The 15,416-nt window shown below is 37.5% G+C and overlaps 1 protein-coding gene across 2 annotated transcripts in view; it reads left to right on the top strand.

Annotated features, from left to right (window-relative positions):
- Window positions 1-1,416: 1,416 nt before the first annotated feature.
- PHTF2 (putative homeodomain transcription factor 2) overlaps window positions 1,417-15,416 on the top strand; it is a 53,872-nt gene continuing 39,872 nt past the window's right edge. Inside the window, exons 1-2 of one of the 2 annotated variants that reach the window (XM_017745976.1) lie at window positions 1,417-1,546; window positions 6,948-7,024. In XM_017745976.1, the coding sequence (XP_017601465.1) occupies window positions 6,980-7,024 (45 nt within the window). In that variant the 5' untranslated portion in view covers window positions 1,417-1,546; window positions 6,948-6,979. Of the gene's footprint in view, window positions 1,547-6,946; window positions 7,025-15,416 lie in introns of those variants that run through there. The other variant, XM_017745977.1, reaches the window with a different exon arrangement.

Below are 15,416 nucleotides of genomic sequence, written 5' to 3'. Positions count from 1 at the left end.
ATTAATTAATACCGCAGCAGGCTCAAAAGTAAATTATGGGAGGTGCAGAATCTTGGACTTCTCACTTCAGAGTCCTTTCCCCCTATTTTTATGAGTAAGGTATTTATGAGATTGTCATGTTACTTCAAATGGAGCCATGAACCAATTATGTAACAAAATTAGGAAACTTGCACAGGCTTTGAGGCTGAGGGCAGAGATTCCAGAAATGGCTGCATCAGTTGTAACAACTGCACGCAGTGTTCTTTTACCAGAACCTGAAATAAATCTCAGAAATCCTGATAGTCAACATTTTGTTGCTATTTCAGACTGTTGTGTAATTCACTGGCAAAACAAGTATTCCTTGGGTGACAGTTATTTTCTGTGGCTTTTCTTTGCTTCAGATATTGGTGAGTTTGCTGTGGAAGTAAAGATGGCTAAGTTGAGTCTACTTCCAATCAGATTTTGAAAGCTGGTTCTCACTACATGCTCTGTGCTGTGTCTGTGAGATCTTCCTGCTTTGGCTGGTGCATGATAAAGGGCATGAGCTTATAAGGAAATACGCAGCAGTAGAAATAGGATCAGTTGCAGTGGTTTGTGGGCAGAATACCGAGGCCTGGGAAAGTATCAGCTTTTCAGCCTCTGACATCTTACTGGAGGCACAGGCAGGCGTGGACATGCTGCCAGATGTCTGTGTGTGTCATCATACATAACATGTTTGGTACATCTCTGTTCATAAAGAACAGGTTTTGATACACAGCAGCCAGCACAGCATCTGATTCGTATTTTATTGTTGCTGCTGTTGCCCTGATGAACTTCCCAAACAAACAAAAACCTCCCCAAATAGGCATCTAGGGATATTAAATTTTTTAAAAATTGTTTGTTTGGGGTGATTGTATTTTTGGTTTTCAGGTTTTTTTTGGCGTTTTGGGGTTTTTCTGAGATGAAGTGAAGGGCAAAGTTTGAAAATTAACTCTCATGAGCAGCGTCCTAGGAATGCTGGTATCCAGTTTTAGCAGAGTTGTTGCTCTTCCTTGGGGAAAGCAAGTATGTTAATTTCTTTTTATTTACAAACTATTATGACCTTGGATTGCAAGACAACTTGGGGAGGGGCTCAGCAGGCATGGCAGGAAGAGTACTTTTCATGCTGGTTGCTGGATACAGTCCTTAGGTTAGGAGTGTCTGGGGTTTTCTTAATTTAACTTTACATTTTTCCTTGTGTTTTGGCTGCTGCAGATTTTCTTAAGGCTAGCTGGAAAACATGGTAAAACTTCCACTGAAAGGTGTGAACCTGGGAGTGACAAGTTTCTCATTTGCTTGTGTACAATTTGCAATTCTGAAATGCTGTTTTGAGAACAGTGATGCATAGATAAAGTACTTAAAAAGAACTGTGAGTGCATTGCATAGTTTTTGATGTTCCCTTTCAGAAGGAGATGTAGGTTTAATGGTTTACTTGTAATGCACATGGAAAGTAATGATTCTTTTGGAGCACTGCTTTAAGGCTTTCATCCTGTTCTTTGTGGCAATGGCAGAACTCCTCTGGATTTGAGTGGAGGAAGGATGACTGCTGGTAAGTTTAGTGCTGTATCTGCATTACAGGGATACCTGCCTTGGTTTTGTTATGGCAGAAGCAGCTTTTCAGTCAACAGCGGATGCCTAATGTGACTAAGCTGTTTATTGGGCTCATTTAAAATTAACTTAAAGTATCAAATAATGTCAGCAATTTGAGGATAATGTTAACTTGTATTTTGATGTTGAACCTGGAAAGTGTGGGTTTTTTCCCCCTCATTAAAGTTGCTTTCTAGCTGTGCGTGAACAAGTGTAATGTTTTAAGAGAGTTTGTGTGATACAAATGTTGCTATAAAATTAGTAGTTTAGGCCATTATTATTCTGGTTCATTGTCTTTTCTTACTCTACATGCCAGGGAGTCTTAGTGAAATTATGCCTGTGGTTGTGAAACTGCAATATGGAGGATCTAACATAATGGTAAAACAGTTCTATCTTGGAAAGTGGCTGAAACCAGGTTGTAGTATTCTCATGGCTTTATATAATAACCTTTTTAAAAACAGCTTTTAATTTCCTGGAGGTACTGAAAAATCAACAACTTCTTAAAAAGCTTTTGAGACAAACGCAACCTAAATTTTGCAGTTTTACTTCTGGTGATGTATGGTGAACATGCAACTTCATTGCTTCATCAGTCTACGGTCATGATGAGTTGAGAAGGACACTCAAGTCTTGACTCAACAGCTGGGTGGTATCCTGACCACTCAGGCTGGGATTGCCATATGAAATATTTAGTGATTCACAGTGTTTACAGGCAAGGAAAACCACTATTTACCTGTGTGTCCTTGCTTGTGTCATACTTTTAATTATGTCCTTTTGCTAGTTGACACTGCTTAGAATTGTATAGTCCTCAAAAAAAAATTTTTTTTTTTCATTTTTTTTTTTCTTTGTCACTATGGAGGAGCACAATTTTATTCTGAACTTCTGTCAGAGTTCAGATTACTTTAGACTGTCATTTAGAAATATATACAATTATGTCTGAGTAGGGTCACCAAAGCCTTGTGGATATGAGTAAGATTTCTAAATATCTTTGAATTTATTTAAATCCGATCTTACTCAATAAGCACTGCAGTACTGCGGGGCTGGAATGAGTACTTAGCTACCTGAAGACAACTAAATATAGATTTCTGTGGCTTTTGAGAAAATGTTAATTTGATTGCAAGGTGTACTGTATAATATGATTATGCCCTGAACTGGGAAATAGCTAAGAAACCTCACCTCTGGACAGGGATCACCAAAACTAGATAGTCCTCTCTATTTAGCTTTAAGGAAGTAATGAATTTTGTTTAAAAAAATATTGCTTATTATTCATAGCATTAACTGTTTGATGGAAATGTAACAAAAGCTCCATTGAATGTTACAGAGGTGCTGTGATCCAGCTTTTATATTTGAATGCTCTGTCTAATCTCTGAAGTTGGGAGGTTTTTTCTATGTTGCTCTTAGGTCTTCAACTAGTTAAGACTAACTTAATCTTGCTGTAGTTACTGTGCACAGGACATTGTACAGCAAAGTGCTAAAGCTGGTCCCTGTCCTAGATGCAGGTATTTGACACAGAACATGGAACAGAAGGTTGGGTCCAGAAGGGATGAGGGGAGAACCAGGCAGAAGAACAGGCACTGCTCTGTCGTGCTTGTGTTTGTCTGTGAGCTGTTTTTACTTGTTCACTTTTACCCAGTTGATGCTGATGTGCTTTTAGAGCCTGGCTTGTACAGTCCGACTTCAGGATCAGTTGGAACAATGAATGACAGACACAAACGACAGGGTAACTTGTAATGAATATGCAGAGTTCTGAAATTGCTAAAATATTTAGTCTCCAGTCTAAGGTGTTCAGTGAGCTGTGGGCAGATAGAACCAGGGCTGCAGCTGAAGTGCCTTGAATGTTTCCATCCCTCCCTCACCCAGATAAGCTAGCTTCAGGCTGAGTCTATTAAACTCATAATGTTTCATCTCACCCCCTTAAACCCTCCAAAACCAAAAGAAAAACTAAAAACCAAACCACAGACAAATCCCAGCCCCTGCAAGCAGAAACAGTGTACAGAAATAATTAAGTAAACCTTTTTTACCTTTCATTACTGTGCTGTCTCAGAAATGGTTGTATAGCTCTTGAAGAAAGCATGTGATATTTCCTAATAGAGATATTTTTACTTAGCACACTGAACTGTGTTTTGAGACATCCATCCCGTGATTTTGTCATATTTACTTTTGTAAGCATCATCTTTATATTTGTGTATGCAAAAATGCCACCAAAATAGATTCTATGGAGGATTTAATGCAGATAGTTTCTTAAAAATATGAAAACCATGGATAATCTAAATAACAGGTTTGTTGATAGAAATCAGATAAAACTACTTCTTTATATTTGGTTTATAGTTTTGTGAGGTAATTCTTTCTTGAGGCAAAGGATTTTTGAGTGAATTGAAAAGCAAACATTTGCAAACAAATGTTACTGCCTTTAAAATGGCTGATCCAATTTTGGCCATATTTGACACAGTTCGAAGTCTGGGATTCATGAGTTAATATTTGGTTTCCTGAAAAGTCATTGACCTTGGAGAAAGACATCAAGTTAATGTAGCGGTTGAGGGAAAGGTTTCTGTCTGGGTTCAGGAGTTTTTTAGTGCTGATAATGAGTTATTCCAACCTTTTTCTCATCCTGTGATTATGGTGGTAGGAAGTAGTGTATTGTATGTGAGAGGGATGTTATTTAAGAGAAATGAGGAGTTAAAGGTCCTCCAAGATGAGGTCATAAAGGCAGGGAAGGCGAGGGTATGTGATCAATATCTACATGGCCCCTTCCTGCACTGCACCCCAAGTGTGATCAGTATCTTTATGATCCCTTCCTGCACTGGCACCTCTGTGAGCAGTGAACTGCTTTCACTGTGACTGTGTGATGTAGGTGGTGTGTGTGGAGGCCATGTGTGTGTGGGGAAGGGTTTTGTGTCACTTTGAGTCCAATGTTGCAAAGGGTTTTTAAAGTTAAGTTTAATTGAAGAGGTTTTCAAGTAAGAAAGTAAGTCCTATTGTAAGCTTTGTATGGGTGAGAATGGAGGGTGACCAGCCTATGTGATATGCCAGGTTATATCAAAGTGTCTGTTAGACTCCTTGCTTTGTGTGATATTAGTATTTTTCTATTTATTGTGCCAGTGAATTCTTAATAGTTGATAGTTCCTCAAAACAGACTCTATTATCAGAAGCAAATAGGTCAGAAACAGTTACAGATGTTGACACAGCCATGGCTGCTAGCTTTAACTGACTCGATGTGACTTACATGATATTTTCTACAGTGGAAAAATTGAGGTGTTTGCTCAGTTGCACCAATTGTCAGTGTTCTGATATTTCTGGAATTTGCAATGACTGAGTAATCTCTCTGAGACATTTCTTTCTCTTGGGTTGTAGTTTTATCTGAAGTTGTATAAAAGATACTGGAGTTGCCCTCTTAGAAATCTCAAAAATAGGTTCGTTTGGGAAACATGAACATGTATGGCATTGTTTTGTAGAAATTCTCAGGTGCTGATATAGTATCAATCCATTTGTTAAAGATTTGGACTACAGTGTATATGGCGCATGTCCAAACTAAAGGCAGTATTATTTACATCTTTTAAGTAATGCACTATATAAAATAGGAGTATGTCCATGCACAAATCAAAGAAGAATGAATAAACAAATGTCAGTTGCAGAACTGAGTCTTTTGAAGGGTCATTTTTAAAATAAATAGAATCATACTGAGTTGGAAGAGACCCATAAGGATCATCAAGTCCATCTCCTGGCCCTGCACAGGACAACCCCATCTATGTGGCCCTCCACTGGATGCATTCTAATAGCTGAGTGGTTTTTTTATATTGTGGTGCCCAGAACTGCCCCAGCACTCGAGGTGAGGCTGCCCCAGAGCAGAGCAGAGCCGGACAATCCCCTCCCTTACCCGGCTGGTGATGCTGTGCCTGATGCCCCCCAGGACAGGGTTGGCCCTCCTGGCTGCCAGGGCACTGCTGGCTCATGTTCAGCTTTCCACTGACCAGGACCCCAGGTCCATTAATGCAGGTGCTCTCCAGCCTTTTGTTCACCACTCCTTACATGCAGTCAGGGTTGCCCTGTCCCAGGTGCAGAATCTGGCACTTCCCCTGGTTGAACTTCATGTGGTTAATACCTGTTTTAAAAAAACCAAAGCCTGAAATTTTTGGTGATTAATATTGTTTAATAAAGTGTAATGAGTTACTCTAATGCTTAGGTCTTTGATATAAACACTCATTTTAATCTATTGTAGAGTTTTGCTTTCCATTCCATTTGTTGAATGTTGCATTTTTCTTTGCCTTTCTTATCTGTGCAAAAGCTGTAAACAAATGTCCTTAAATCAAGAGGTAGATCACAAATAACCTTTCACTGTAAAAACTGCCTACTGGTTAATAATTCTTGCTTTCTTTAAATGAAGAGATAAAAGGTGTAATACTATTGTTGATACTGACAATCTCATAGTAAGTGTAATATTTTTAAGCGAGATGGATCTTGGAAAATGCTTGATGAGTAGTTTAATGTTTGGGGACTAAGCCACTGCCATCCTTATGACATCCTTAACCATGTCCTTGCCATCAGTGAGGCCACACTGGGGTGCTGGGTGCAGTTCTGGGCTTCCCAGTACGAGAGAGACACAGATATATATATGTAGAGGCTTTTTATGTTTTTCTTTCTGTTTTTTGGTAATGAATTCTGGCTGACTGATTACACAGAAGAAGACTGTAAAAATTAGTTTCAAGATACAAATGTTTTATGTAGGCTAAAAGTTTGGCTTTTGGTTTTTTTTTTCCATACTGAAAACTAATTACAGTGGCATCAAAGATTAACTAATGCTATTGCTATTTGTTACCATTAAAACCATACCATTCTTCCTTGGTTTTCTCTTTTTGACTTAGTTTTGGTCTACTGTTTTCATGAGGGTATTAATTTTATGATTAGTGAAGTTCTAGCACTGATACTGTTTTCTTCTCCAAGTATATCTAATAGTCTGTATGAATTCTTCTTGCATTTTATAACAATTATTCCTGGACTTCAGAATACTGTGCTGAGCTAATAGCTATAGGTTGCTTGATTTATCAGAAAAAAAAAAAAAAAGAAAAAGCTGCATGTAATATACCACTTGTGAGGTTCCTGTGAGGCAATGACAGATGATCTCTGTGCAGCCTGTGTTTTACTGGGCAGGATGGACAAAACTGAGACTTTTGATGTCCTGTAGCAGCAGATTTGTAGTTTTTTTGTTTGCCTAGAGGAGAAAGCCCAAACTCTTACTAAAATAGAAATGAGGTAATGTGTAAAGTAAATACAGCTGTTCTGTGATTTGCAGGTAACGGGAGTGTTTTTACATTCCCTATTTGGCCTTTGTAGGGAAGTGGAAGTAAAGTTCTGTCTCTTTCTGTTGACAGCCTAAAATGACTCTGTGAATTCAGTGGAATAAATGGCGTCCAAAGTAACTGATGCTATAGTTTGGTACCAGAAAAAGGTAAGATTTCTGTTTGTTTTTATGGTGGCTTAATGTGTTTGTGTTAATATAACAAATAGAAAATACTTACCAGAAAAAGGTAAGATTTCTGTTTGTTTTTATTGTGTTAATATAACAAATAGAAACATGCATTACATGTTAGCATTGTATGTGAGTGAGTAGCTTGAAACTCTTCTTCTGTAAGTAAATAAATATTTAGTGACTGTATCTAGTGAAATGAAATAGCTTTTGGTCTATGCTGAAAACTCCTTACTCCCTTGGTTATCTGTGCTCTGCAAAAAAAGAAATTTTGCATTCTTGCATTCAAGTAGAGTGTTAATTAATGTACAGGAGAATGTTGTTTCTATAGCACCGAAAAGAGTCCTTGTGTTTAAATACAAAGTAAGAATTGTAACAAATATTCTATCAGTAACAAAAAAATCTGTATAATCTGTACCCAAAAGAGAGAGTCTTGGTTCTCCATGGTTTAATAAGTTTCTGTGAATTACTGCTTTCCTTGGGCCTATAGCTGTCTTTTGGAGAGGGTACATCTTGTCCTTGAGCAAATAATGACAGTGGTCTTCAAAACAGAAATTCTGGTTAGCTTCTAGCAAAGCAATAGTTATTTTCTAGAAATAAGACAATACTGGTCTGCTTTGTTGAGGTCTTTACAACAGTGAATTAAATGCACAGTTGAAAGAGCAGGCAAATTGATTTTGCTGACTTAATTTATACCAATCATTAAGTTATGTTTAAAAAATTTGAAAATAATTCACAGTTTAATGATGAATTTTTTGTTTGGTTTTTTTTTACTGTGTACTCTCTCCCTTCTCTTATTCAAGCTTTATAAAGAGTACTTTTGCAAAAATACAGTGGAAGTACACTGTGGTTTTTGAACAGTTTCTTGCTTTCAGGTCCTTTTTTAAAGGTTTGGAAGATGACTTGTAAAAGATTTAATGTAATGAAATTCAGTGCAGGATCTCATGGAAGGGGGAAATGATGCTGATTTTTACCTGCTTCCACTCATTCTCCCATACACTTAAGTCACTCACTGTGTAGTGATATCAGAATACTGATATCCAAACACCAAGCTGTATTTGGTCTGGCCAGGATCCCCTTTGTTCAGTGCAAGAGATGCTGGATGTCAGATCCTTATCATGTCTCTGAGGTTGTTTTTGTTGGTGGTGATGCACTGTTCTTTGGACAGATCTTTCATGATACTTAGCTTTATATATAGATGGTCCTTTAATGCAAGAAAGAGCCTGCAGTCTCTGTAAATCTTAAATGAAGTTCATGTTTGGTTGTCTGGTTCTTTTTGTTTTTTTTCAAATACATGTCTGTTTTCCTGTTGGTCATACAGTAAAAGGAATGCCACATTTGATGTGCTCCATCTTTCCATCCTCCTGATGGATTAGGAGGAGGGAAAGGCAGGAAGTTAGGAAGGCAGGATCTCCTGCTGATGAGTCACTGTAGTGTGATCTTACAGAGGACAGGCCTTCTGGTCTTGATATAAACAACCCATTCCTCAATTTTACTTTTCCCAGGAGACTGCTCCTAACAGGATTACTTGTTATCAGTACAGGTCATTCTTTTAACCCCTGTTCTGTCATTTTTTCCAGTGATTTCACGTGTTTGCATTTTTTTCATTCATAGTAAAATCAACATTTCTGTTGTGAATCTCTGTAGGCTTTTACAGAGCCCTGCTCAGCCAGGAATTGCACAGTACCTTTGTGGCAAGGAGTTACGGTGAGGTGACTTCTGTTATTTCTGGAAAGACTGAGCTGTCTTCAGGAGGGATAAGATCATGTATAAACCAGATGTTGGTCTTCTCCCTGGTGTGAACAAAATTTAGCTGCAATCCACATGTGAACTGGAGTCTGCCAAATGAGCAAGTTATGCTGCTTTAGTATGAGAAAGTGTAATGTTTTGAGACAAATGGCTGTATTGCAGAAAAGTTGCATCTCCTGCAGATGTTCATGTCAATTAGCCTGTAATTTTTTAGGCACCACATGAGTTCTCCTGGATCTGGCTGATAACCCCAAAAGAGCTTTCTGACTTTGTAGTGTGCTGTGATCTGCTCCTGGGAGTATCTAGACTCTTTCACCTAAGCCCTTGATTTTGCTTATTTATTTATTTGCTTAAATCTATTACACAGCACACTTATTTTTTCCCCATGGATTTGTTGTTTAGACCAAAGATTTCAATTTAGGGAACAGAAACTGTTGTGCTGGTGTTTAGTTGATACCAGACTTTTTTTTTTTTATCCTTTCTGATACATTTTTTTATATGCTTGCTTATGATGGCAAGATACTGGACTCTGTGACCTCTTGGTTGCTTGCAGTTTTAAATTTTAGTTTCGGTTTTTATTGTAGTTGTCAGAGTTGTCCCACTGACTAGATCACAGCTATAACTGGAACTGAAAGTGTGGAGGGATCAAAACTTAGCACATTCTGGCAGTAGAAGTTTGTTTCTGAGGCAAAAGAGAACCAGGGTTGCAGTCAGTATTGATCAAATTGATATGACTTGCCTCTCTGATAAAATGAGAAAAATAAGCTGTTGTTTTGGGGAGTTGTTTTCAGATTAATAAAATCGTGTATGAATGCCTTGAAAAGAACGTTTAGAACTTCTGGTATTTCTGGTCATATATGACTAAGAAATATTTGAGTAGGTTGAAGCTGTGTAAGAAATACTGAGCAGGTAACTTGCTCCTTGTCTTAGTTTTCAATTTTAGTGTATTTTTTTATATATTTATGTGTCTCTCTACTGAGTTTCAAAGGTCTGTTGGTTTCTCAAACGAGACATTTTTATATCTCTTCAATGGAAAGAGTTAAGCAATTGAGCTCTTCCAACCCTACTTTAGGCAAGTTTTGCAAACAGCAAGTTTGCTCATGACTCATACTATTGTCTGAAATTGAGCTCCTTACACCAGGATGATTTAGTAATACCCTTAATTGTTTAAAAGGTCAGACCTTTTATTATGTAAACATGTTTTTCTGTTTTGACAATAGATTTGCTCTGCTTTTGGAGCTCCTGTTACTGTCTTGTAAAAATACAGTAATCAATTCTGAATTATTGTAAGCTGGATTGTAAGATTTCAGAGTGGTATTACAGCAGCTTGTTATTTGAGATACAAGACTGCACAGAGTTTTAGTGCATCCAGTGATTGCTTGCATTTCCCAGCCAGGACAAATACTTTTTCAAGGCATGAAATCTGCTAGATACAGGTTGGCTCTGTAGAAAGTAAAATAAATGAAACCTCTGCTGTGTTTCTTTATGCACTAGGGAGTACAGTGCTGAGATACTCCTGCGTGACACAGGGTTGGTCTGGCTTGTTTTCAGCCCTTGAAGCTGCCCTGGTTCTTGCAATGAAAGGGAGTGGCAGGAGTGTCTGCACTGATCTCTGGAAGGGTTCCAGACAGCTACCGAGCTACTGCTCACATAGATGCACCATGTTGGTTAACGTCCTTAGGATTATGTGTACGTACCACAATACTGAATTTGCTTCAGCTTGGTAATTGATTAATTTTATGGAGAAAGGCATCATAGTGTTTATTTCCTGTGAAAAAATCTGACACCCCACATATATTGTAAACAATTTCAGTGTCTGGTGGCATAACTTTTGTATGATACTGATAGTATATGTGTACTTGAAGTATTGCCTCAGTAACAGCAACTGATGTTAAAAATAATAAAGTTATGAATAATTTAAAGCACTTCTTCTATTGCTTGTAACTTCTTGCATTAATTTCTTATCATACTTTCAAGTTTTACAGGTAATAATAGATGGAATTTTTGGTCTGGTTTCCAGTTTGGAGAATACATGTAAATTTACCTTAACAACTTTCTGATTTTCAGTCCTTAGGGAAGCCTTGCTGCTAAAATGGGAAACTCTCCTGCAATATTACCAACAGTTTTGTACAGTTATGTTGTTCCTTCTCTTTGGGATGGTTGTAGGGGAAGGCAGAATGGAACTTAATGAATTGAAGCTGAATCCTGCACCTGATTGTGTATCAGTTAACTTTGCCAATGCAGCTTTCTGCTGTTTTGGGTATCCCTTGGGTACAGCTGTTAAAGGGCACAATAAAACAAAAGAGATGTTTTCTCTCTCATGGTTTTAAAGGGCAAAATTAGAGTTCTAATGGCATTGCTTTAAGATCTTAATATTCAGTGTTTTGCAGCTCATTAGTCCAAGATTATTCCTGTCTGTTTAGATTCATAGGGTGGCCCGGGTTGGAAGGGACCTGAAAACTCATGTTCCAACCACCCCACCATGGGCGGGGACACCTCCCACTAGAGCATGTTGCAACCTGGAGCACTTGCTTGTGAAGGCCGAGGCAAAAACATCTGAGTACTACCTCAACCTTCCACGTCTCTGGTAACCAGCTCTCCTTCCACAGAGGGCCCACATTTTTCCTAGCATTCCTTCTGTCATCAACAAACCTGTAGAAGCTTGCTTGTGTTGCCCTTGAGGTCCCTCCCAAGTTTAACTCTGTCAGTGCTTTAACTTTCCTAGCCTGGTCCCTGTATTAAGTTAATAAAGGACAAAATAAAATGAAAATTATATCTTACCTTGAAACCACCTGACTTCCTTTTTTGCACTGAATTCACATGATGCATTACTGATCCTGGCACCAAAGGCACTTTTTGCCAAATGGACAGGCTGTATTGCTATCTCACCTAAAACTTTGGGTGCTGAAACTGCATTGGTTTAAAAATGCCTGCCTTCAAGTGCCAAAACTTGACAAGTTTTGTTGGAGGTGTCATTTGTCAGAGCACTGAGGAAGAAAATGTGTGTTCAGATAGTTTCCTTCCACATTTGGTACTCAAGTAGTTGCCTGACCTAATGGGGGTTTTCCTTCGGTGTCTTGTTTGGTGAGGCAAAACTGGTTTCTGAATCTTGTGCAAAAGATCCCTCAACTGGGGCTGTGGCTGAAGCAGGCTTGCATTTTGCCTGTCTGTAGGCTCCCATGCCTGCTTGACCTTCCCACAGACTTTCATGCATTTATTTAGTCAATTTGGTTAGGAAACTCATCCAGCTAAAACTGAGGCTATGAGTCTACAAGGAGATGAACCATCTAATGGCAGGGGAGCAATGAGATGAAATCCCTCTGTCTTGAGAAGAGTTCTTTGGTTCTTAAATTGTTTAATTAGGCCTTGTGGAATTACAGCCTAACATTTTCTTTTCTCTTACTGAGTGATCTGATTGATCTTTCAGCCACCCAGACAAATGCAGGGGCAGCAAGGAAAGTGTGCTATGGGAAGTGGAAATGATCAGGGACATAAGGACAATGCTGTTCCAAAATCCTAGTTGCAGCACTGCTAAAGTTACTGGATTTTTAGAGGTCTTCAGGGAATTATACTGAGTAATGAGACTGTCAGAGTGGTTTTCTTTTTTCAGTTACATCTTGAGACTGTTTCATTTTGTGCAAGTACATTATCATTAAGAAGAAGAAAGAAAGTGTTGCACAGGTCTAAATTGTTAACACTTGTAGAATAGCTGGGCATTGTTAGCAGTAGCTAGCCAGTGGACCTAGGAAGGGAATTGCTCTGATCGGCCTCATCTCAGCATCTTGGGTGCTTTGTCCAGCTTTGGTTATTCCTGTACTCTCATTTAGTTTAACCTGCAAACTGTTTCTAGCTGTTCTTCTGTATATAGTTTTTCTTCATGTTTAATTGTGTGATGAAAAAAGATGATTTGTGTTTTTTGTAGATATGCTAAAATTTGTAAACCATTACTCAAGGCAATAGATAAGTACGGCTGATGGATGTTAAGAAGAGTTAATCTGTAAAGAATAATTCAGAAAAACTATTAGTATGTAGTTGATAAATGTTTAACTAGCTATTATTGGACTCTGAAAGGGATGGTATCTCTGAAGTAAGCCTTGGTAAAATTATTGTTCAGTGAAATGGCTGTAAATACAGTGCTGTTGCAGTTATTGGCAGAATTTAACTAGGTCGTTAGTTGGCAATTCAAACAGTTTAGACTAAATAAGTCTTACTAAAGTTTTGAATTCCTTGCTTAATTTTACTCTAAATAGCTGGTTTCAGCCTCCCTCTGGCACCAAACAGGGAGAAGGGAGGGGAATCATGGATTTTTTAAAATCAGAAGTAACAAATTCAGCAGTTACAAATTCAAAGCTCTGTACCTTAGGATATAGAACCTTAATCCCTTCACTGTTGTTCTCCGTTTGACTAAAAGTTAACTCTTTGCTGTTAACAGACAGTGTACAACTACCATATAGTGATTTCTATGGTTTATTGGCTAAGTTTGTCTTAGTTTAGCTTGTCCAGTCCATGTATCCACCATAAACAAAATTGAAAAAAACCTACCACCTTTGAAAATGAAAAACATCCTGAAAAAAAACCCTGTCCTAAGACCAGAAATCTACTCCAACAGAGATAATTATACTGCTGAGCTACTACCTTTGCTGCAATGGGGATTAGTTCATGCAAGAAATAAACTGGAGTTTAAAATAATTTTTAGTAATCCTGTTCTAAGTTTTGAGCAAATGAGACATTTTGTGAAAATTAATGATATTGCCTGTAAGAAATTATCTATATATTGGTATTTTAATACTAAAATTGATACAGAAAATCATGTAGGTATTTTTAAAATGTTGGACTGTAAAAGTTAATAAAGCATATTGGCTAATATTTTAGCACTAAATATTTCAATAAAGTGTCAGACTGTCTGAGGAAGCAACTTGGTTATTTATTTACCAGGCTCTAGATCTTACATCTTTTGGATTTGTAATACTATTGTGATATGGCTTTTAAAAGTGTTTAGAGGTTTTAAAAAGCAAAGTTTAGCACACAAATTTCATTATTGATAAACATTAAAGTTTTAAGATCCAACAGGAAATCCTATGTATTCCTAGGATTGTAATCTTTGCTAGTCTGCATGGTCATAAATTATAAATGCCTCTTGAAATATTGATCAATTCCATTAGAATCAGAAGGGCCTTGCAGGTATTGGGCTACAGGAGGATACCATCACTACATTAGCTTAAAGTGAGTATCAGTGTCATTCACAAAGCTCAAATTCAGTCTTGATGTACGCATGGCTTGTTATGAGAAAGGCACTGGGAAGAAGCACTAAGCAGTGCTAAAGCTCTTTCCACTGTGCTTTGAAGTAAAAATTGCTGTGGTTTCAATAGCTTAAGCATTTACTTAGGCTAATTGCTGTTGCTGTTATACAACCAAACTGTAGAGATGCCAAATTTTAGATGTACAAAGAAATTTGATCAAATGCTTCCTGACATATTTGATTGGGAAAGAATAAGTCCATCTATTTTAGATAATTGCAAGAGTTGCACTTAAACCCAGAAAACTTTATGAGGAGTCTGCACTTAAAAAAGATCTCAAAATTATTAAATCTTTCAGTAAAGAGCTAGCTTTATTGAGTTTACCAAATGTGTAATTGTATAGCATAATTTCCCATGCCAAGTCACATACAAGTTAGTTTTTTTTTTTAAGTAATTACTTATGAGGAAACTTTTTTTCAAGAAAATCTATTCGAAAGTTTATTACACCTTGTTAATTTAGGATGTTAAGCACCTGCTTCTCCATTGTGAAAGAGTGGCTGCAGTTTTCAGTCATTTAATCCCTTATATACTGAAAATTTTTATAGTTGCTTGAAGAGTGGTTGCTAATTCTGCAAATGCATAAAGGAACAGAATCCCAGTCATCTTCTTTACTTGGTATTTATTGAGGTGTGGGCTCTTGTGAACTGAGTGTTCTAAAGGTAACTGAGTTGGATAGACTGGATAAAATCTTGGCATTGAGGAGGCCTGGGATGCATGATTTAAACTAAGTGTGTGTAAAATAACATCTACTAGTTTATCTACTTCTGTTACAGATAGGTTATAGCACCATATTTAATATCTGTAGCATGTTACTGACAAGTTTCCTACAGCAGGGCTGTGTTGATGCTTGGTGATAAAAGTTACATTTCAAAATGAGGTGTTAGGCTTGTTATCTAACTTTTTGTTAATTTATTTTCTTCCAAGTCATAACAAATAAAAAAATGCTGTAGAATACAATTTTGGATTAGATATTTCATAAATTAAGTATAGAATAAATTTCTGTGTGAAATCAATTCAAAATTGGGATATTGTGTTTTATAGTTTGCTTTAAAAAAAGTTTATTGCCAGTTGTAGGCTGGACTGATGGATTGAAAATATCGGTGATGAGCTGTTACACAAGCAGCCTTGCAGTTACACAAGCAGCCTTGCACTAAGTCTTGAAGAGATTTTAAGAACATTTCTTACAGTTGTGTACTTAAAAATGGGACAATTTTTTTGACTTCTATGTTTTGTACTTTAAATTTTCTCTGAAGGATAATGCAGAACTTGCAGCTGTGAGGGATGAGACTCCAGGAGCAGCTGGTGGGTTCAGGAGTAGTAAATGGGTA

The sequence above is a fragment of the Corvus brachyrhynchos genome, unplaced genomic scaffold, assembly GCF_000691975.1.
Source record: "Corvus brachyrhynchos isolate BGI_N302 unplaced genomic scaffold, ASM69197v1 scaffold239, whole genome shotgun sequence".
Lineage (NCBI taxonomy): Eukaryota > Metazoa > Chordata > Aves > Passeriformes > Corvidae > Corvus > Corvus brachyrhynchos.
This window is presented reverse-complemented; position numbering and strand designations above follow the sequence as displayed.